The 21818-nt window shown below is 38.7% G+C and overlaps 3 protein-coding genes across 5 annotated transcripts; all 3 read left to right on the top strand.

Annotated features, from left to right (window-relative positions):
* Nucleotides 1-1101: 1101 nt before the first annotated feature.
* LOC143846029 (cytokinin dehydrogenase 5-like) lies at nucleotides 1102-5955 on the top strand. The gene is made up of 5 exons (XM_077354436.1): nucleotides 1102-1730; nucleotides 1893-2020; nucleotides 2435-2710; nucleotides 4214-4476; nucleotides 4959-5955. Exons 1-5 carry the CDS (start codon nucleotides 1142-1144, stop codon nucleotides 5299-5301), a joined length of 1599 nt encoding a protein of 532 aa, XP_077210551.1. The 5' UTR covers nucleotides 1102-1141; the 3' UTR covers nucleotides 5302-5955.
* A 3895-nt stretch (nucleotides 5956-9850) lies between these two features.
* On the top strand, nucleotides 9851-16790 carry LOC143892412 (nucleosome assembly protein 1;2-like). 2 transcript variants are annotated; one of them, XM_077397011.1, is made up of 6 exons: nucleotides 9851-10115; nucleotides 10227-10307; nucleotides 16035-16130; nucleotides 16235-16325; nucleotides 16513-16568; nucleotides 16654-16790. In XM_077397011.1, exons 1-6 carry the CDS (start codon nucleotides 10053-10055, stop codon nucleotides 16672-16674), a joined length of 408 nt encoding a protein of 135 aa, XP_077253126.1. In that variant the 5' UTR covers nucleotides 9851-10052; the 3' UTR covers nucleotides 16675-16790. The 2 variants fall into 2 exon arrangements, with proteins under 2 accessions (XP_077253126.1, XP_077253127.1); XM_077397012.1 differs by lacking the exons at nucleotides 9851-10115; nucleotides 10227-10307 and adding an exon at nucleotides 10332-15682.
* On the top strand, nucleotides 16677-18578 carry LOC143892411 (uncharacterized). 2 transcript variants are annotated; one of them, XM_077397009.1, is made up of 4 exons: nucleotides 16677-16841; nucleotides 16936-17194; nucleotides 17811-17845; nucleotides 17914-18578. In XM_077397009.1, exons 1-4 carry the CDS (start codon nucleotides 16825-16827, stop codon nucleotides 18308-18310), a joined length of 708 nt encoding a protein of 235 aa, XP_077253124.1. In that variant the 5' UTR covers nucleotides 16677-16824; the 3' UTR covers nucleotides 18311-18578. The 2 variants fall into 2 exon arrangements, with proteins under 2 accessions (XP_077253124.1, XP_077253123.1); XM_077397008.1 differs by having other exon boundaries at nucleotides 17805-17845.
* Nucleotides 18579-21818: the final 3240 nt, after the last annotated feature.

Below are 21818 nucleotides of genomic sequence, written 5' to 3'. Positions count from 1 at the left end.
AAATAAGGGTATAGAGAATTGATACCCACACCATGTTCTTTTGAAACAGCTTTTATCCACTTTCCAGATTGTGTGTGACACCATCCACGTTACAATGAAGAATGAAGATTAGGATTTAGGAGGGAGGGGTAGACAAATTTTGGTGTGGACCCAAAGAGGCATCAACTTCTCCCCACTATAGAATACATCTAAATCAATTTTTCATTAACTAACACGTTTAATAATTACAGCAAGGGAAATGCTGTCATAAAAAAGGAAAAAAAGATGTAAATAAATAAATAAAACACCCCATGATTAGAGCAACCTAATGATGGATTAATTAAATTTTAATAGTCCTATGATTAGCAAAGTGAGTAGGATATATAGGGGTTGAACCCCTAGTGACGTTTGGTCTGATTAGCTGAGCCACTCGAGATTCTCGAATCCCTCAATCTTTTTCTTCTTATTCTCTCTCATATTTCCATTTCTCTCTTACCGCCCACGTGAACCTCCTTTCGCACACGTCCCCACATTGATCCTCCGGATCTCTTCATGGGACCCACCTGTCTCTCTGCCACCTGTTCTCACATCCCATACTTCTGAGGGTGGCCCCACATACATCACTCTCTCACGTGAACCCTCCATGTAGCCCTTATATAATCGAGAACCACTATTTACGTACCTAAACACTTAGAAAGAGATAGAGCCGCATATATATAGATTAGTTAAGTACCACCCCTTCTTTTTATTTGAACATCCCCTATCTCTATATGTGGTCTCATTAGTTCCCCTTGCAGGTAGCAACGTGAAAAAGCAGGAGGGAAACGAATCTGGGCATGTTACGTATAGGAGATCTTTAAAGTGCAATCTATGCATACGTTAGCACAACGAGTCCCCACACTCTTTCTGCAACAAAGATTTAGATTTTGTTCTTTCCCATAAGTTTCTTAGCAAGAAGAGATCATATCCGTATTGGGTTTCGAGTGTGTCGTCTGTCTCTATTCCCTTACTACATTGTTATTATTTTTCTTAATCTTTTGCACCACCCTAACAAGCCTTTTCTTCTCATTTCCCTATAAATACCCTCAACCCTTCACAACCCAATTCCAACTTGCCTCTCTATTCTCCTTCTCATTCACCCTAATACAATACCCATAAATAAATGGCGACAAAGCTTCTATTAATGTTCGTCATTTGTCTTTTAATCTCGACCGTAGGATTGACATTGGAACCGACCGAGCTTTTTAGTGTAGAGGGTCGGCTCAGTGTCGAAGCCGCCGATGTAGAAACAGCTTCTCGTGATTTTGGTGGCTTGAGCCGAGTCAAGCCGTTGGCCGTATTACACCCGGCTTCAGCCGAGGACGTAGTCGGGCTAATGCGGTCGGCTTATGGCTCGGCTCGAGGCTTCACTGTCTCGGCTAGGGGACACGGGCACTCGATCAATGGTCAGGCTCAGGTGGATAATGGAGTCGTGATTGAGATGAGCCGGCTCAAGGGAAGCCCAGTTAGAGTCGGTGAGGTGACTCAGTCTTCTTGTTCTTCTTGTGAGGAGTTTTATGCGGATGTTTGGGGTGGAGAGCTTTGGATAGATGTGTTGAGTGGGAGCCTTGAACATGGGCTTGCACCCAAATCTTGGACGGATTATCTCTATCTATCTGTGGGTGGGACCCTTTCCAATGCTGGGATTAGCGGACAAGCTTTTAACTATGGGCCCCAAATAAGCAATGTCTATGAACTTGATGTCGTTACAGGTTAGCTTATGAAACTAAAATCATTTTCCTACTTCTTCCTTCATGGGTTCTTTGTTCATTTTTTGACAATGGGTATGATGAAAGTTCATTCTCTATTGGTGGGTTTTTCATTCAAAGATTTTTGTTATCTTATAGTTTTTTTTTTTGTTTACTGTGTTTCAGGTAAGGGGGAGCTTTTGACATGCTCTGAAGAGCATAACTCAGAGCTGTTCCACGGTGTTCTTGGTGGTTTAGGACAGTTTGGAATCATAACTAGGGCTAGAATAGCCTTAGAGCCAGCTCCACAAATGGTATCTTTCACTCACCCTGTTCTTTCTACTACACACTTTATTTTTTACCAGAGTGATTTATTTCTTAATAAGACGAGACATATTAGTTTCTTAGAGAGAGAGAGAGAGAGAGAGGCATATTTTACCTAAGAAGAAACATGAAGTGGTCCTTATATTTTTTACTTGATTTGAAATATAGTCAGTTCCAGTCCCTCGGATTGGAGACAATTTCTTTGACTAGTCCTTTGCGAAACTTTCATAGTCTTAATGGCCATTCATCTAGAACACATGTACAGGCCTAAAATCCAAATTTCCAAACATTGGGTTGGGTCCACCGTCCACGTGCTTTTCAAAGGGTTGTAAAAAAGCTGGCAATAGTGTTCATGTGTCTTTCTAACGTGGTCTTCTTATCTTTCTGTTTGTTTTGATCCATAGGTGAGGTGGATTAGAGTACTGTACTCCAATTTCTCAGCTTTCACTACAGACCAAGAGTATCTCATCTCCCTGCATGGAAACCCCACTAGTCAGAAATTCGACTATGTCGAAGGTTTCGTTATTGTGGATGAAGGCCTCATCAATAACTGGAGGTCTTCTTTCTTTTCTCCACGCAATCCTGTAAAGATAAGCTCAATTGGAGCTAATGGTGGCGTTCTCTACTGCTTGGAATTGACAAAGAACTACAATGACACCACATATGCTACCATTGATCAGGTACCCATCTAATTAAATCAGGAAAAGAGGACCCTTTATCACATTGCATGCATAAAGTAGTAGTGGTGGTTGTTTGGTACTAAAGGAATTTGTGATCTGATAGGGTCCATAGGGATACTTTAGTGTTTGCCTTGGCAATATGTATTGATAGACACTGGATTAAAGTGCACAATATTCCATAGCTTTATGAGGTGTACCATGAAATCTGTGAGATACTCACATGGCCGGTAACATGGAAAGTGTTACCTGTTTTGATTTATTCCATTCCATTTTCATAAAGTAATATATTCGATTTTCATAAAATGCCTCTCGCCCAACAAAAATAGTTCCTTAAACCAGATCCTTATCCTAAAAGTATATTAACAGAAGGTACTCGAGAGAGAGAGAGAGGGAGAGCTGAACAGGGGGGCTCATTTAAAATAGGAATTTGCTAGGGACCATTTGCATGAAACAGCAGCCACATAGGATGAAACAAATGAATAAGACAATAAATGAGTATGTGGCCGCTCTCTCGTGCAACAGTCCTTCTGCGAAATGCCTTCTTGGCCCTAGCAACTCCCTTAAAAATATTATAAATGCAAATTTTTCTTTAGGCTCTGTTTCTTTCCACCTAAAATAGGCATAAAACAAAACAGGCAAAAAACAAAATTACCTTAGCAATTAAAAACCTTATAAACGTAAATTTCTTTTTAACTATTAATACCTTAATCAAGAAGACTAAACGTATACTTTTTTTATATACTATATTATTATAATGGGAAATGATATATTCGCCCTCTCTTATACTTGGGAGAGCGCCCACTAGTCTAAAAGAGCGGTCATAAATACACTAGTGGAGGCTGTCTCAAATAAAAAAGAGGGGCAGATATATATGGGGAAACGTTTTCTAGGCGATACCTCAGATAAGTTATATGAGCAAGAGCTCAAAAAATAATATGGGCCCACATTGTTTGGATGATCCAAGGCATTCATTTGATAGGCCTTTAGATGGATAGGGTGTGTCCAAAAAATCAGCTCCATAGGATCATCCTAACCCTTCGATTTTTTGAGGTTAAAAATGGTCAGATTTGTGGAGGTTTATACACATCCACTTTAACCTCCACAAATGGAAGGGTTAGGATAATCCTGTGGAGCAGATTTTTTGTGCACACTCTATATATCTTTGGACTATTCAAATGAATGCTTTAGATCATCCAAACAATGTGGGCCCATATGTTTTTATAAGCTCTTGCTCAGATAACTTACCTGAGGTATCGCGCAGAAAACGTTTCCTATATATATATATATATATATATATATTACTTCTCTATTATAATACCGTTTAAATATATGTAGGTATTTTAGTCAAGGCAACAGAATCCCTCACAATCCAGGGATTTTCTGACTTGCACACAAAAACAAATAAAGGAAATATCGGCCCCATGCATCTCTGTCACGCATTTTTGTATGAATCATGTTCAGCTTGTTCTTTCTTTTGTTGTTAATTTTTTCAACACTCTACAGGAAGTGGAGGCATTGTTGAAAAAGCTAGACTTCATTCCAGCATCGGTTTTCACAACAGATCTTCCCTATGTGGACTTCCTTGACAGGGTTCATAAATCCGAGCTGAAGCTCAGATCTAAGGGCTTATGGGATGTTCCTCACCCATGGCTCAATCTCTTTGTACCCAAGTCCTCAATTGCAGATTTTGATGCCGGAGTTTTCAAGGGTATTCTCGGAAACAACACAAGTGGGCCTATACTCATTTACCCCATGAACAAAAACAAGTAAGCAAATCAGATATATATGAATATAATCTTGGCAAGTGGTATATTCGGACCTTTTCTTCCCCGGGTCACCCCCCCCTCTATTGTATTTATGGCGAGAATTTATATGATAAGTGGCAGTATAAAACCTTATTTTTTATTGTTTCAAAAAGTATGGTACGGCCCACTTCATTTCCATAGGGATGATCCTAACCCTCTAATCTATAGAGGGACTGCAGATTATGGAAACTTCTCTAGATTGGAGGGTTAGGATCATCTTATGGAAATGATGTGGGCCGTACCCTATTTTTTGAAAAAATAAATAAATAGGGGTTTATAGGGCCACACATCATATAAAATCTCATTTTATGACTACTCCTTTTATACTAAAGGGGTGGCCCGGGGAAGAAAAGTGGGGAATATATCACATTCCCATATAATCTTTCCATATATCGTGTTGGTGGGTCCCTATAATGTTCCAGTTTGGAAATTCTTTGTTATAGGTGGGACGAGAGGAGCTCAGTAGTTACACCAGATGAAGACATATTCTACCTTGTGGCTCTACTTAGATCGGCCTTAGTTTCAGGGGAAGAGACACAAACGCTGGAGTACCTAAGCCACCAAAACGAGCAAATCCTTAGCTTCTGTGATAAGGCCGGGATCAAAGTAAAACAATACCTGCCTCTTTACAAAACTCAAGAGGAGTGGAAAAATCATTTTGGAGATAAATGGAGTAGATTTGTAAAGAGGAAGATGGAGTTCGATCCAAAGGGTATCCTAGCAACGGGTCAGCGGATCTTCCAACCCTCTTTTCCTCCTCCTTCTTGGTCATCGTTTTCCTCGTGACAAGAAAATCCACTAATTATACCACCTTGGAAAGTGCAAACTGTACAGGAAAAATAGAGGAAACAAAGAAGCTTTTTGGCTGTCTTAGCTTTTGGGCTTTCTTTTGCTATCAATATCAAGCTGTATAGAGAGAGAGAGAGAGACAGAGAGATGCACATGGCAATGTTGGGTATGCATGAGGGATGCGCCCTTGATTCCGACCGTTGCCCAAAACCTTGTCTCTTCAGTCTATTCTCAACTTTGTTCCAAATCCGAATGTGATTTGATGGATTTGCTCCTTCCCTCTTCTGTTCTAGACTTTCACGGCTACCTGTCTGCTGGCTCCAAAATGTGTAACTCAAAACATTTTTTTGGTTCAAGTATATACAGGAAAAAAAACTCAGAAATTACATAAAAATTCTGAAATTTTTGGTGAATGGCACAAAAAATTGAGGTGATTGCATTGTGGGAACGTACATTTCAAAAGACAGTTTTGCCTTAAAGAGTAGAAAATGTCATCTTCTCTTTTCTCATTTTTTAAACTTCTCATCTCTGCAACTCGAAAAAAGAGGAAGAAGAGGAAGGAAAGAGGGTAAAAAAAGAAAGGAAAACGAAATGATCGAAAGAAGATGAAGAAGAAAGGAAAACGATGAATTGACGGCAGAAAAAATGGAAGGCACCGAAAAAATGGTGCCAATAAAATAAAATAAAAGAGGAAGAAGGGAAAAAAAAGGAATCGACCCCGAAACAATTGGAAGGCACTGGAAAAATAGGGATAGAATGAAAGGAAAAATAGAATAATCGATACTAGAAAAAATGGAATGTCTCGGAAAAAAATGAAAAAGAAGAGGAAGAAAAAGGAAAAAAATAATCTACGTTGGAAAAATAGAAGACGCTGGAAAAATGAAAAAGATCGAGGAAAATTAAGGGAAAAAGAAGAAGAAGCAAGGTCAGAAAAAATGGAAGCCCCCCCCCCCCCCCCAAAAAAAAAAAAAAAGAAAAGAAAAGAAAAAAGAAGACGCCTAGAATCAACATAACTCGGGATCATCTTGGTCAATTCGGGATCATCGCGGTCTGACTTGGGGTCATCTCTGTTTGAAAATTCATTGGGGCCACGTTGCTTGAAGATCCAAAGCATTCAATTGTTGAGCCTCAACATAAGTAGGCTGTGACCCAAAAATCATCTCCATCGGATGATCCTAACCATTCGATCGAATACGATGACACCTGAACCATATATAAATCCCTACGGATTGAAGAGTTATCATCCTAGGGAAATGATTTTTGTTGAGACTAAGTGAATTTAAAAAAAAAAAAAATACACTTTTTATTGTGTCCACCTTTTTCAAAGATCTAAATTATTCATTTTTGGCCCCACCAGGGGTTTGTGCTCAAAGAGAGAATAGAGAGAGTACTGGTTGTGAGACTAAGTCTGGGTGGGCCGTACCTTGTTCAAAGGTCAAACAATTCCGTTGTTAGGCCTTACCAAAGGTGGTTCATGGAGGGAGGGAGAGAGATTATTGTGAGACTAAGTTTGAGTGTGCGCGCATGAAGTCTAACATTTTTAAAAAGTATGGGTTCCATTTCTTAGGATGATCCAAACCATTTAGTTGATCAGTCTCAATGTAAATAGGCTGTTCACTGTCAATAATCTCGATAGGATGATCCTAATCCTCTGATCAGTAGTGATGATATAGATCACACTACAGAGATGTTTTGTGGGGTATAACATTTCTACGGGGTATAACATTTCTACGTGGTGGCCCGTCAAATGAGCAGTTTTGTCCCCACTGTACTTTCTGGAAAAAAGAAAGAAAAAGAAACTGGTCTTCAAGGTGCACATCATATAAAATCTCCCTCCCCCCGCCTCTCTCTCTCTTTCTCTCTCTCAAGTATGGATTTGGATGTGTAGTAGTGTCTATAAGCAATTGGATTTGGATTATTTGACCGATGTCATGTTCTCATCAGACAAATAGTTTATCGGATTATTATTCTGGGTATAATCTTCTTTCAACGCAAATTCATTGATCTCTAAAGTTCTCCAACACAATCAATTCTATCAGGAAGACAATTTTGCATTTGAGGGAACAATCTCCTTATCTACTGCCGCACTGACAACTGAAAACTATGCAGAAAAAGTGGATTTCAACAGTTTGATTCGCTTGTTAGTGATGGTTTGTCTAGTTGGACAACAAAAAGAAGAAATAAAGAGAAGGGACCTCATACAAAATGCTTCATGCCACCTTAAAGTTACCACAAGGAAGTGTTAGAAGTATATCAAAGCTTCAGTTTGATATGTAACTTTGTTATAAAAAATGCATAAATTCCCCACATGGGTAACATATACATGTCAGGGTATCTCAAAAGGATGGGAAATCCGGAGTCAATCAAGCTAGGCTAATGCTTTGTAGAGTTTTGCCTACTAAGCTTCCCCTTTCCCTTTCCCTTTTCAATTAAAGCCCTTCTTTTGAGGATTACAAGTCGAGCCTCAGTTTACATCAGTACAAAGTACCTTGAATTTGAAATGCTTACCTGGTTGGCTAGGAACATATCATGCTTCTTTCTTTTCCATGGAGAGAAGAAAGAGTGTGAAGCTTGCAAACACCTCACTTTTCTAACAAGGTTTGTAAACCATTCATGATAAAATAAGAGTCCGAAATTCTAAATCTTATATTCCCTCGTCAAATCACATGAGTGGTATCTTAGTAGGAGAATTATTAAAGGATTATCAGTAGTTGTCTTCTTTTAAAGCAAAAGCTCATCTTTAGGTAACAAGTGGGAGCCTGCACTCTTGCAAATATTCCTTATCATGTTGCATCTTGCTCACAGCCGACATGTAGCATGGTACATCTTTCTTGGTCTATGAAATTAAAAGTGAAAAGTCAGTCTAACCCATTCATATTTTGCTTATATCTCCACTAGCAACTAATAAATAATGAGTTTATTCAAAGAAATTGTCAAATCTAGTCACTCATAAATCCAACAATCCCTAGTCAATTATTATAAAATTTGGAGCCCAGTAGGTAAATCAATCGTGGGCCCCAGCAATCTACCGTGTGATTTACATATATATGACAACCATCTGATCAAAAGTTAGGGCACCCCCAAAATTAACTTGGGCCCCGTTTCTTTCACCATAAAATGAGCGTAAAACTACGTCCAATTTGTTTTGCTCCCATTTTACAACAAAAGAAACAGAACTTTACTGAATTTTTAGAGGGTAAAACTTGCAAACATGGGAGTTTAGAAGAAAACTAAGGTGCCCACATTTGTTGGGTGACTTAAAACCTTTCAAAATTTAGGCCCAAAGGTAGATAGTCAGTTCCAAGAAATCGTCTCCATAGGATGACCCTAATCCTCCAATCTGGAGAGATTTCTACACCATGTCGTCCCTTTTAAACCTCCATAGATCATTCTGTAGACAAAATATTTGGGACACATCGGGCCGAGTTTTTTGAGTGGTTTAGATCATCCAATAATGTGGGCTATACTAGCTTTTTCCCTATACTCCCGTGTATGCTAGTTAACCATATAAAAACTCACAACTTATTACAAATCATCATCCTCTTTAATTATAATCTAACAGTTGTTTAGATAAAGATTTTGATGCGTTTACTTTAATGGCAAATGGGCTACATGTTTGTTCCCTAATGCTATCCACAGGTGTGACACTCAAAAATTATTTGAATTAGCAAACACTTAAATGTGCATACTCACTCCATATTTAATGGATTATATCATGGTGCAACAGCCACATTAACAAAAATACATACATTTAGGAGCCGTTTGGATCTCGGGAGATCGAAGAATTATGAAAAGAAAAAAAATGAAATCCAATGGAAAAATTTCCAAGGTCTGGTTGGTATGTAATTTTCCTTGAAAACTGAAAATTTTCAAATTTTTTGGAGAGAAAATTTTTAAATGGAAAATGAGTTAGCCAATTGCCGGGAAATTAATTTTCTATGGAAATTTTTTCATGCATCTAAAGAGCACTTAAGTAATATAATATGGTGTAAGTTTACAATGTAATAAGTGTGGAAAGAAATGTTAGGGAAGGGCCCGACTAGACCTGCAAACGGGCGGGTTAGGTTGGGTTACCCACGGGTGATGCGGGTGCGGGTCAAATGGGTTGGGTAAAAAATGACCCGCATCCTTACGGGTCAGCACTTAGGTGACCCGTACCCACTGAGGTGGGTTGGGTCAACCCGCGGGTAACCCACAAATTTTTACTAAAGAATTTTTTTTGGGCGGTGATAAATTCACCCCCTAATTTTCAAAATGGATGGTGCAACCCACACCATAGGATGACCCAAACCGTCCATTTGAGGGGCCACAACGTAAATAGGTTGTGCCCCAAAAATCATTTCCATAGGATGATCCCAATCGTCCGATCTATAGAAGTTTCCATAATGTGAGTCACTCCTTAGATAGGAGGAATAGAATCATCCTATGGTAATGATTTTTTGGGCACAACCTATTTACATTGTGGCCCATCAAATGGACGGTTCGGATCATCCTATGTGTGGGCTGTACCGTCCATTTTGAAAAATAGGGGGTGTATTCGATTTAATTCCAATATTCCAGCCACTCAAACCCAAAAAAAAATTTAAAAAAATAAAGAAAAAAAGAACCCGACCCGACCGACCACTGTTTTGGCGGGCCAATTTTGACGGGTCACTCAAATGTCAACCCGTACCTGCAAATTTGGGGGTGGGTTGGGTCGACCCGTGCCAGGTCTAGGCCCGACCACAAATAATATATGAAGGGATGTGATGCAGAGGCGGGCTACATTCGTGTCGTTCTTACCCCGCCCTTCTCCATCCTCTTATTGGAAGGTTTTTGAACTTTTAACAGAGCACTTCCATCTTCTTATTGTTCTTGCGGGGCCATGAGTTCAAATAAACAGTTCTGCTTATTTTTAATCATCATTTTTGCCTCTGTTGCAGACCCGATTTCCATCACGGAAAAAACCTGATCTTATAATGCCCAAAGTCATGAAGAGGATTGAAGCCTTACGGGAACTCCAAGTCAGTGGCAATCTCTTTTTTTATTTTTTGTCTTCCTTGAAAGATAACTTGATCTTACCTCGATAGATTGAAAATCATCACTCTGTATGTGTTTTCTTTACAAATGTGTGCCAAATGCATAGATTAGCTAGTATTTTTCCTTTTCTTTTCAGGTTTAGTTGAAGGAATTCAGAAAATGGGAAATTACTTCTTGTTTTTCTTTTACGAAGCAAGAAACCCTTATATTATACTGTGTTTTAGTTACCCATCATGGGTTGTTTTCTGTTTTGCTGCTTGTGGCAATTACAGAACTGGAGCATGTTTATTGGTTCTGTAAATCTCACCTGCATCAAAACTAGTGAGCTTGATGATACGTACTTAGATGGGTCCCATTTAGGATTTAGCAATATCTAAATTGGCTGTTGATATTAACTTGGTTGCTGGCAAAATTTTTAGTAGTTATCTATATTCAGCAGGAGATGGAAATTTGATAGGACTCTTAGCTTATTGGCTCCTCTTAGAATATGTAATAGTACCCACATCGGGGGAGAGAGAAAGTTCCTGGGTTATATGTTGTAGACCCCCATTCCCTGTGTAGCCGCGGGAAAAACAAAACTGGGGAGGGCTGCGGCCTAGAACCGGACAATATCTACACGGTTGCGTCGGGGTGTTACAGAATAGTAAGCTATTATTTAATTAGGAAGTATATTTGGGTATAGGGGTGTCAATGGACCTAAGACGGTCCGATGGATAGTTCGAATCCGAACCTTAATAGACAGGATCTAGGCACATTAGAAGGACCCATGGACATATTTTGGATCCTTTTCGTAAGATCCGAAAAATTTTGGATCGTGATCATGACATGGCAAAAAAATCCGATGGATAGTCACGATCTGAAATCCTTTTACTAAAAAACCCTCGAAATCTTTCTTATATTAAGTCTTAAAGAAGGGCTATTTTCGTAAAAATGAAATAAATATTATTAACTCAGGACTTTCCACTCCCCCCCTTTTCCAAACATCTTGTTTCTCTTCCTTTCCTCAATCGGTTTTTCTTCCTGTAAACTTGCCACTCACCCTCAACAAGGATTAGTTACTAGAAAGTTTTATCGTCACACACTCTTGAACATTGGAGTTCTTTTCAACGATAAAATCCTATTCTTCATCAAAATCATGGATTGTTATTAGATATAGTGACTAATTCTTTTCTGAATTGAAGAAGTTTTGGAGTTCATTTGAAATGAAAGAAAGCTGAAATTTTTTGTTGTTTTGTAAGTAGGACCTACTAGGACACTTCGATGGACGATCCGATTTGAAATGGATCGTGATCGAGACACAAGAAGTAGGATCCGAAGAACACTCCGAATCTGATCCGACCGATAAGGGATTTGAATGGATCGTGACTAAGACATAGGTGGATCCGATCTGAAGTGGATCTGTTGACACCCCTATTTGGGTATGATTCTTATTATGTAGGAAAGTATGTAGGATTATGGGATATAAATAAGTTGTTATCTTCTATTTCAAAAATGGAGAAATTGTTCTAGAAGTTGTGTTTCTGCACAAAGGAGGATCGATCCTTCCCTCGAAGTGGATCAAGAGGCCCGATCTTCCCTCTAAGAAGATCAATCACGTTACGAACCGATTCGGGTTCGTAACACTTGGAGGCCGTTTGGATACGCGGATTTTAGAATCCAGGTTTTTAGTTTGAAAACAGTGTAAATGAGGGTTCATGATCAAAGCTGCTTTGTGCTGTCCTGACAGCGTTTCTTGGATTTTAAGTGAGAAATTCAGGTTTTAAAAATCTCTCCTGCATCCTGAGATTTCTAAAACCTGGAAATATGGAAGGATCTGCTACTCTCTTGATGACGGAAAGAAGGGCGAGAAGTAAAAAACGACGGCTGGTCCGCTTCTTCTCTTGTCTCTTAGCTACAATTTTGAAGAAACCCCGGATTCTAAAATCAGCGTATCCAAACGGCCCCTTGATGTTTATAGCTAGGCAGCAACTAGCACATCACTGAGTCTAGAGTTGTATTGTAGCCGCTTCGTGATTGGTAGTCTTTGAGTTTTGTTGTCATTTGTTGAATGCAATTCTTCCTTTTCTACATTTTCCATTATAGTAGTTTTTTTTACCCCGGAAATTTGTCAGAGGCCCTGACTTGGACTAGATGATTTTATTAGAGTAAAAGGACAAGGTCCCAAATAGGCTTTCAAGACACAGGACTGATACAGTCTAAAGCCTACAAAAAACCCTATTACTCATTTTAGTTTAATTTTTTTCTATCCATCAAATTACATTTGAAAACCCTATTACTCATTTTAGTTTAATTTTTTTGACTAGTTGTAGTTTAGGTTGCTTTCGCCAACCATTCTCTTGATTCTCATTCTGAAATCAAGAATCAGAATGCATTTTTTGTGGGTGCTCCTGCAACATGATCGCGTTCGGCAAACTCACCCTCCATTTAAAGATTCACTCGAACACTTGATTTTGATGAGATTCCCTTGCGAAAATTTGTGTTGGGAAGTATAGGTTGTTTTGTTTAAAAAATAAAATAAAAAATTATGCCAGCATTATAGGTCCAGTGGGTTACAACTTACAAGGGTTCTAATCATAAGTTCATACTTTGTTGGATCTATTTTAGGTTGTTTTGATTGGAAAGTTTAGTTGGTCTTTGTGGCAATAGACTGACTCTTTAAGCATGGTCTCGTGGGCATTAAATAAGAATCCACATATATGAAAGTCTCCGAACGTAACGGAGGACACATAGCATTTGGTGATGGTTTGGCTTTTCCGTTCTCACATGTTCTACAAGAAGCTACTCGGGTTTCAAATGCCCATGAAAAATGTGTATTTTGACCTTTTCCCCTGTAATTAACTTATTCAATAAAATTTATCATTTATCAAAAAGAAAAACGAAAAGTTCTTGTGGTGGCAATTTTCTCCATCTCGTTCATGCATCTTGGGTATTGACAGCTTCATGTTACAGACCCTTTCTTGGAATACGACTATATTTATGTAAAGATCATAGCCTCTCTTGATTCTTTCTAAGAACTTGCACCCATGATGATGTACTCTGTGGACATCAGCGATGTTTAACCATTTGGGACCTCCACATAGACGAGCAACTGCAGAAGAAGAGAGGGTGAAGCATCCAAACGTAGAGGTATTTCTGTATCTATATATGTCCAAGTGGATAATGTGAAAATGTTGGGGCCATGGTGAATATGTATCTGTCATCTGCACAAGAAAAGTTCTTGATGAAAGGAGTTCTTGGATTTCGGCTACTCACAGCAGCTGTTACCTTCCTACTATTGCTCATGATTCGATGGTGTTTCTTGTTTTGAGGTGAATGATGGAAGACTAGAGATGGGAAATGCAATGATCTGAAAGAGGAGATAAAAAAAGCTAAAACTCAATAGATTAAAGTTTTTGTTAGGTTCTTTGAAATGTAGTTGATGTGGTTGCCATAACTTCAGAAGACATGATTGCATAATATGTGGCACTAGAGGGAAGAATGAAAGAGCAGCCCATCACGCCTAAGTGGAACCCTCCACCAAATAGTTGGATCAAATTGAACTTTGATGGCAGCTCCAAAGGAAATGCAGGTCGTGCAGGGATTGGTGGATTATTCAGGGACTCTAGGGGATCTGCTCTTCTGTCTTACTCCGGCCCGGTAGCCAAGTGCGACTCTACTCGTGCGCTGTTATGGGGTTTGACGTGGTTTGCAATTCATGGGTGTGGCCATTTAATAATAGAAGGCGATTCATCTAATGTTATATCTTGGGCCACCAACAAAGCCATAGGTCCTTGGGCGATTGCGGGCATTGTAGCGGAAATTAGGGACCTCGTTGCATCCTTATCACCAAAGTTTCAGCATATGCGTCGGTCGGCTAATGAAGCGGCTGACAAATTCGCTAAAGATGGGGTGGAAAGAGTTGATATCGTTATTATTCAGGCGGATCACGTTTTTGAGTCGAGGATTATCTAGAGGGTTTTGCAGTCTTCTTTTTTTACTGGGGGCAGTTAGTTCTGTAGTTGGTCTTTATGTATTCTGTTACACTAGTGAGACACCTTGTCCCTCCGCTGTAGTAGTTTTTCATTGCAATAAAATTGTTACCTTTCAAAAAAAAAAAGAGAGGGAAGAATGAAGGGGAAAACAGGCCGAAAGTAACGAAACCATCATATTTGCAAGCCACAAAAGTTTTAAAATGGCCTGAGGAAGGGAACTCCGAAGGATCTATGGAAGGTGATTACTAGTTGGTAAAATCTCAGGATCAGAAGTAAAGGAAAGGGTAAACCTTCTGAAGTCATGTCTAATTGGCAGAGTGAAAGAAAAATCGTGTAATGTAGAGAAGATGCATAGATGGGCCAAGAAACAATGGAACATGATTCTAGAGCCGAAAAAACTGAATGGAGATGAAGTCCTATTCAGGCTGCAATTGTAGGCTCAGATAAAAATTCCGATATATGCGTGGTCAAGATTTGGGCGAAAAGTTAACAGCCTTATCAAATGGAACCTAGTCTTCTTCCATACAAGATGGCTTGGCACATATGGAAGGGAAGGAATCGTAGAATATTCAATGATCACCGCTGACCTATGGGAAGGTTAATAATGGAAATGAAAATCAGTTTGACCTAATTGGCAAGGAATGCCAAGTCAATGTCTTCATTACCAACTCAAGAAATATTAAGGAGTTGGAAGACCAGCATTTGGAATTATCCACAATCACGTTGGGATCACCACCCCATGGAGTGGATAAAACTAAACTTTGATGGTAGTTCAAGAGATAAACTGGGAATACCTGGAGTGGGGGGTACAAAGGAATTTATTTGAACCTTGGATATTAGCCGGCACTATCGTGGAAATTGTCTACTTGTCTAGAAGGATATCTTCATTGTTTTGGCACAAGACAAGATCCATATATGAGATGGAGGATACTTTGGCAAAGGAAGGAGAGAAATAGATTCAATAATAATAAGAGATGGATATCCCCTTTAAGTTCCATAAAATGGTTAGACTTTGTTGCATTGGGACGGCTCATCCCCTCTTTTGTAGCTGTTTTTTCATGAATAAATGCACCATTGTCGCTCAATTTTTTTTCCTTCAGGTGCATATGGATGCTCAATTTTTTCTCTGAAACTCCATTTTGTTGTTCCTTGAGTGCTTGTTGAAGAAAAATGATTGAAATGGAGGAACTGTGAGATATCCATACTTTTCCAGGTGTGCCCAAGATAAGTCTCTTAGAAATTTGAGTCAAGCTGCACACATACGGAAATAAATATATATGTATTCTGAGATCATCCTCACTAACCTTTTTGGAGTTCCCATGAAGATTTTTCAGTCTATATACACTCCTATCAACTACAGCAAGCTGGGATTGTGGAGACATTGCAAGGTAAGAGTCTTGATTTGATCTTAGTATCTTCTTAAGTGGAGCTAACATTTCTGCACTTTGGATCAGTAAGATTCTATGAAGCCTGTAATTTTTTTCATGAATGGTTTGGAAGCCTTGAAATGATTTTTATTGTCTTGCATGTATCTGTATAGGTTAACCCTTAATTTGGATACTCTGATTTTCCACTTTCCATCTGCTTGTCTGCAAGCTGAAGCTTCAGTAGTTAAATCATTATTATGGTGGATCAGAATGCATTTATAGAGGCATTTGATACTCCAAAATTGTTGTATTCCTTTGTGGAATTGTCGTTGAACTTAATAGTGAACTTATCCTTGAGATCCCAATGTTGTAGAGGCAACATGATGAGTTGGTGGCTAAGGCTACCAAAGGCATGCCAGGAGCACCTCACGCTGAACACCAAAGCCTGTGTGAAGCAATATTCAACAAGGTATGAACTTAAGAAGAAAAGTCAGATTAAAACCTAATCTGTTCAGTTTCGGAGTCTTCAAATTTTTGACTTTTTACCATGGATATTTTTTTACTCTAGTGCAGAGATTTGAGATAGTCAACGGTATTGTTGAAGTTGATAGTGTCAAGAATGAATCCGCAGAAGAAGCTAAAATCAATGATTTAACTATTGAAGGTAATGCTTTCGTTTTTTCATTGCTAATGGACCCTCTCTGCAAAGAAGGGGTAAGGCTGCGTACATCTAGCCCTCCCCAGACCCCGCAATGGTGGGAGCCTCGTGCACTAGGATGCCTTTTTTATTGCTAATGGACAAACAAATTTGTTTGCATCTTTCTTTGAACCTGCACATATGTTTATTGCAGTGAAAGGCATTCCCGATTTCTGGATGACGGTATTAAAAAATAGTGAGATTTATGAGGTGAACGTAGTAATTTTATCTTTTAATTAGGATTTAAAGAGTATTCTTCTACCACTGATTGAGAATATTTAATGCACCGATTCAGATTGCAGAGGCTGGTGAATGAGCATTAAGGATTCTGAAAGATATAAAGTGGAGGAACACTCAGTCTTCGAAAGGATTCATATTGGAATTTGATTTTGACTGTAATCCATATTTCAAGAACTCAAAATTAACAAAGACATACTATTTAGACAAGAACAGGGATAAGTTTCATATGGGAAAGACAATTGGGTACCGGACTTTGAACCTACCTCTACTTATGTTGATGCTCAATTCTATTTTTTACGTTGTACATTAAAAATGGAGGTACTTCATTCTGTTGCAGGATGGAGATTGAGTGGTACACTGGAAAATGTCTGACACAGACAATGCTTAGAAAGAAGCCCAAGCGGGGATCCGGGAACACGAAGCCCATCATTAGCTTTGAAAGTTGTGAGAGTTTCTTTCACTATCTCAAAACACATAAGAATGATAGTAAGTATTACGAGGGTAATATGTACGATGATGATGATGATGGTGGTGGAAGCAGTAGTGGTCATGAAAGTGATGATGATGATGATGCCAATGAAACTGAAGCAGATATTGTAAGCATTCTGATCCCTCTTTGCAGTTTTGACTTTGCATATCTTAACTGTTTGGCTATATACCTTGGACATGAATATGTGGTCTGGTGTTGGACTTGCAGACATGGAAAGTATTTCACAAAAATATCCTCAAAATGCCTATGTGCCGAGACATCATTGCATATTTGTTCTAATATTAAACATTATCGTATAATGTTGAAATAAGCACATGGTTACATCATGTGTCCATGAAAAGTTCCTACAAATTAGTAAAATAAAAAACCAATTTCAAATTTGTATTTTTTCCACTACTTTTTTATGGATTTCTGATGCTCTCTCCACTCCCACCACCTCAAAGTCTCCCCCTCTCCCTCTCTCTCTTCTGCTCCTCTTGAAGCTTATGAATATTCCATGGAATAATTTTTATGGTTGCCAAACATGGCCTAAATAGAAAGAACAATACAAAAAATATAGTAAGAAGTTCGATCAGTTTTCTTCTGATTACCCCCACAAATATGGATACCTGACCACACATTCGACACTTCAATTTGTACAATTGTACTTTTCCTTATTAGTTTCCTGCTTTGAGATTTTATCGATCATACTCTGGTTTCTAAACATGCCCTTTCAGTTGCAGTGGAAGATTGAGTGGAGGGAGGACTACAAAATTGGGTATGTATTTTTTCTGAAGCAAAGTCTTGGAGTGTTGTATGAGAGGCAAAACAATTCTATTTTTCCAGGTGCAAAATTCTAGATGAAATCATCCCACGCGCGATTAGATGGTTTGATGACGTTCACAGTGACTATGATGATAACGACGACGATGAAGAGGATCATGTTGATGTCTATGATGATTACTTTTTTGATAACTCATTACCTGCTAGAGGGCCAACTCCGGGTGGTGGTCGTAGGCGAAGGAAGCGGCAGACTGCTGGTTATATAGATCAGATTGGAGATATTGCAGCGGGCGTGAAGGACATTGCAGCTGCCATCAGGGAGACTTCTGAAATTGTTAACCTCACTAATCTTCGAGCCACTGTGATGGGGATTGAAAGTTTTGATACAGATGTACTTATGAGAGCTTTGGAGTACTTTCACCATAACCCTAAGGATGCTCAGTTGTTCGGTGTACGATGATGAGGAGCGGAAGGTGTTTATCAGGCGAAAGATGATTCATTTTTTGTAGTTTTTTTCAGTGAGATTTGAGTTTTAGAAAAACTTTAGTACCTTTTATATATTTCACTGCTATCGATGTTAAATTTGAGAAAACCTTAAGAACCTTTATATATTTGATTTATATGTATGTTAATTTTGCGAAAACCTTTAGTAGCTTTATCAATTTGACCTTAATGGATGTTACTATCCAATGCTCATCTGGCATGTTAATATTGACTGCTATAGATGTTAGTTTATGTTAATATTTGACTGATATGTGTGTTAATTTAATCTATGCATATTTCTCATCAGGTGAATGGAGAAAATAAAGTATTATGTTGTTTTCAAGGGAATACAAATAAGGATATTTTACACTTGGCCAAGAGTGTCAAGTTCAGGCAAACAGTTACAGTGGAGCTGTGGAGATCTCTACTGTTCAAATGACAGGAGGGACAAAGCATATATGGGTCATAACATGGTAGATTGACGGGTAGATGCGTGTTCCCAGATTGTATCTACAACATGGAGTCTGCTATGTCTCTTTATAACAATCATTTTTTGTTGTGTTTATAGGTGTTGTTTTCTGAATTTGAACTTATGATCGTAAGACATATATTAGACTCACTTTGTTTTAACACATTGTGATGTATATTATATGTGAGCCCTATATTAATGCTTGAACGCCTTATTTTGGTTCCTGATGACAGATGGAATCAAGTTACTGAAGTTTCTGTTGAGTTTTTATGCAATTGAACGCCTTATTTTATATTTTATTTTTTATTTTTGTGGGGCTTCATGGCAACTGAACGACCTGATCACACGTTTTCCATTACAATTTCTTTTCTTTTCCATTTTGCCAAGTCAGTTTCTTTCCTTTGTTTTCGTTACATTTTCATGAAAATGCAGTGAACAGAGCTCTAGGATCCATTCAAGTGGGGTTGGTAACATTTAGTTACCCCCTATGCCGATTTTTTTCGGTAGGAGATTTTATATGATGTGTGGGCTTGAAGTCCAGTAATTTTCAGAAAGTATAGTGGGCCCACTTCTTAGGATGATCTAAAATAGTTCTTTTGATGGGCCACAGCGATAAACAGGCCAGACCAGTAAATTAGCTCCATATGATGATCCTAGCCCTCCGACCTATAGAGATTTCTACAATGTGAAGTCCCTTTTAAGATCGAAGGGTTAGGATAATCCTATGGAGATGATTTACAGGGAACAGCCAATTTTGCATGTGGCCCACCAAATGAACGGCTTTGATCATCCTAAGCAGTAGGCTCCACCGTACTTTCTAAAAAATACTGGATTTCGCGTGCACATATAAAAACTTCTTTGGATAGATTCCAAATTTGAAAAGAACAACACAAGAAGAGAGAGATGGGAGTAAAAGTTCTGTTAAAAACCTTTTGGTTCGTTCAAGTGTGCCGACCAAAAATAGGAAAATGGGAAACAAGAGGGCGACCAAGGCAATAAAAACTGAACTATTTCCTTGGACAAACCAACCCGTCTCATCATTCCTGCCCAATACAGTTATTACAAGATGTGGGTTGGGGAGGGACAAGTGATGAACTGATGATAGTCCTTGAGGCAACCTTATCTAAAACTTTATACAATTGATGTCTTTGGATACCTGTATTCCAATGCATAAATAATGTTGTGGGAGAATTGATCACCTACTAATATGTTGAGGCTGATACAGAGTAACATACGTGCTTAGGAAAGGTCCTGTGATATTTACACTGTGGCTGATCATAGCGTGCACTTGTTTCTCTTTAGCAACCGCGGCATTTTTATTGGGTTTTTATCGATTATTTTGCAAATTATTTTCTAAATCTATTTACTTAATTAAATATTTTCATTTTGAAAAAAATGATTTGGAAAGCATAGGTTTACTCAGCATTGAACAAGTGAATGCTAAGGTGAATTGAGGCTCTTGGGGATTAGGGGACCAATTCATCTCGGTGTATGCTGTGTGGGTCTAAGACAGGTTGGATGGGATTGGGATGTTGCCGTAATTAAACAATTTTGAACCTTCAAATCAAGCAACGGAAGGCATGAATCACGATCAAGCATGAGAATATGCCATATCATGTTTTCCAATACCAATCAAATCAATATCATCAATTTATTAGACGGCGCTATCATCAACGGTCTAAGATCGCTCTTCATGATTTAGTTCATTTTTCTAAAGAACATGGCTCGAATGTAAAATTTTTCCTTCTTTTTTAACATTTAGTTACGTTAGGGGTTTGAGTTTGATCCCAAATTTGGTTAGACGTCCAAAGTCATAGAGTCGTTTCTATTTTGCAAGTGTAGTCAAACTAGGAAACCAGTCCCAGTTGAAATAGGATAGAAGATGAAGTTTGATTAGAAGTAGGAAGTTGACAGTTTTTTCCTATAAATGTGGCCTTGTAAAGAGAAAAGAGAAGGTACTCCCTCGAGTAGATAACTTATCTACTCCCTACCTTAAAATAACAGTTGGGGCCACATTGTTTGGGTGATCCAAAGCATTCATTTGATGTGCCCTCGCATAGATAGGGCGTGCCCAAAAAATCAGCTCGATAGGATCATCCTAACCCTATGAACTGTGGAGGCCAAAAATGGACATATTTGTGCAAACTTATACACGTCCATTTTTGCCTCCACAGTTCATAGGGTTAGGATGATCCTATCGGGCTGATTTTTTGGGCACACCCTATCTATGCGAGGGCCCATCAAATAAATGCTTTGGATCACCCAAACAATGTGGCCCCAACTGTTATTTTAAGGTAGGGAGTAGATAAGTTATCTACTCTTTTCTCCCTTGTAAAATGTTTTGGGAGCCTGAATGTTATTTTGAAATAAAAGTTGGGTTTTAGGAAAAATTTCCCCTTATCTTTTTCCAGCTTCTTCTTGGATGCAAACAAACCTTGATTTGTGTTTCATCTTCTTCCCCATCTCTTAGCTTATTGGATACCAACAACCCTATCTCCATTAAAGCGCACCTTTCCTGGCTTCCACAACCTCCACCTATACCTGAGAATAACCAGCCCCGATTTTCAACCAGTTTCACATATTCACAGCCTCCTAAAATATCCATCTTCAGCCCCAACCTTGATTACCCTTAGCCCCTCTAAAATAGCCCTTTAAGCCCCTCCCCCTGACACCACAAATTACCTTTCATTAACTGCCTTCACTATTATTTGTTACCCAAAACCCACCTAGCCAACAGCCAACAACCACCCAAGAATCCTATCTTAATTCTTGGTTTCTTTAATAGACAATCATCTTTCTTTAATGGATTAACTAACTATCCTTTTAATTGATTCATAGACAGCATGTGACAAGCTCTCTTTAGTGAAGATTTCTTTTTTCCTTTCTGGAATGTTTTCCTTCTTTGTTGACGAGCTTTTTTAGTCTTTTGTACGTGAAAAGAAGACCGTGAACGTAGGACGGAAGCTTGCCGGGCGCGACCTCACCATCAGGCAGTAGGCCCTACCTTTGACTTGAT

This window comes from Tasmannia lanceolata, unplaced genomic scaffold, assembly GCF_043159265.1.
Source record: "Tasmannia lanceolata isolate RefF3 unplaced genomic scaffold, GAP_Taslan_0.1 ptg000015l, whole genome shotgun sequence".
NCBI classification, from domain to species: domain Eukaryota; kingdom Viridiplantae; phylum Streptophyta; class Magnoliopsida; order Canellales; family Winteraceae; genus Tasmannia; species Tasmannia lanceolata.
Note: the sequence above shows the minus strand (reverse complement) of the source record. Positions and strands in the feature narration are given on the sequence as shown.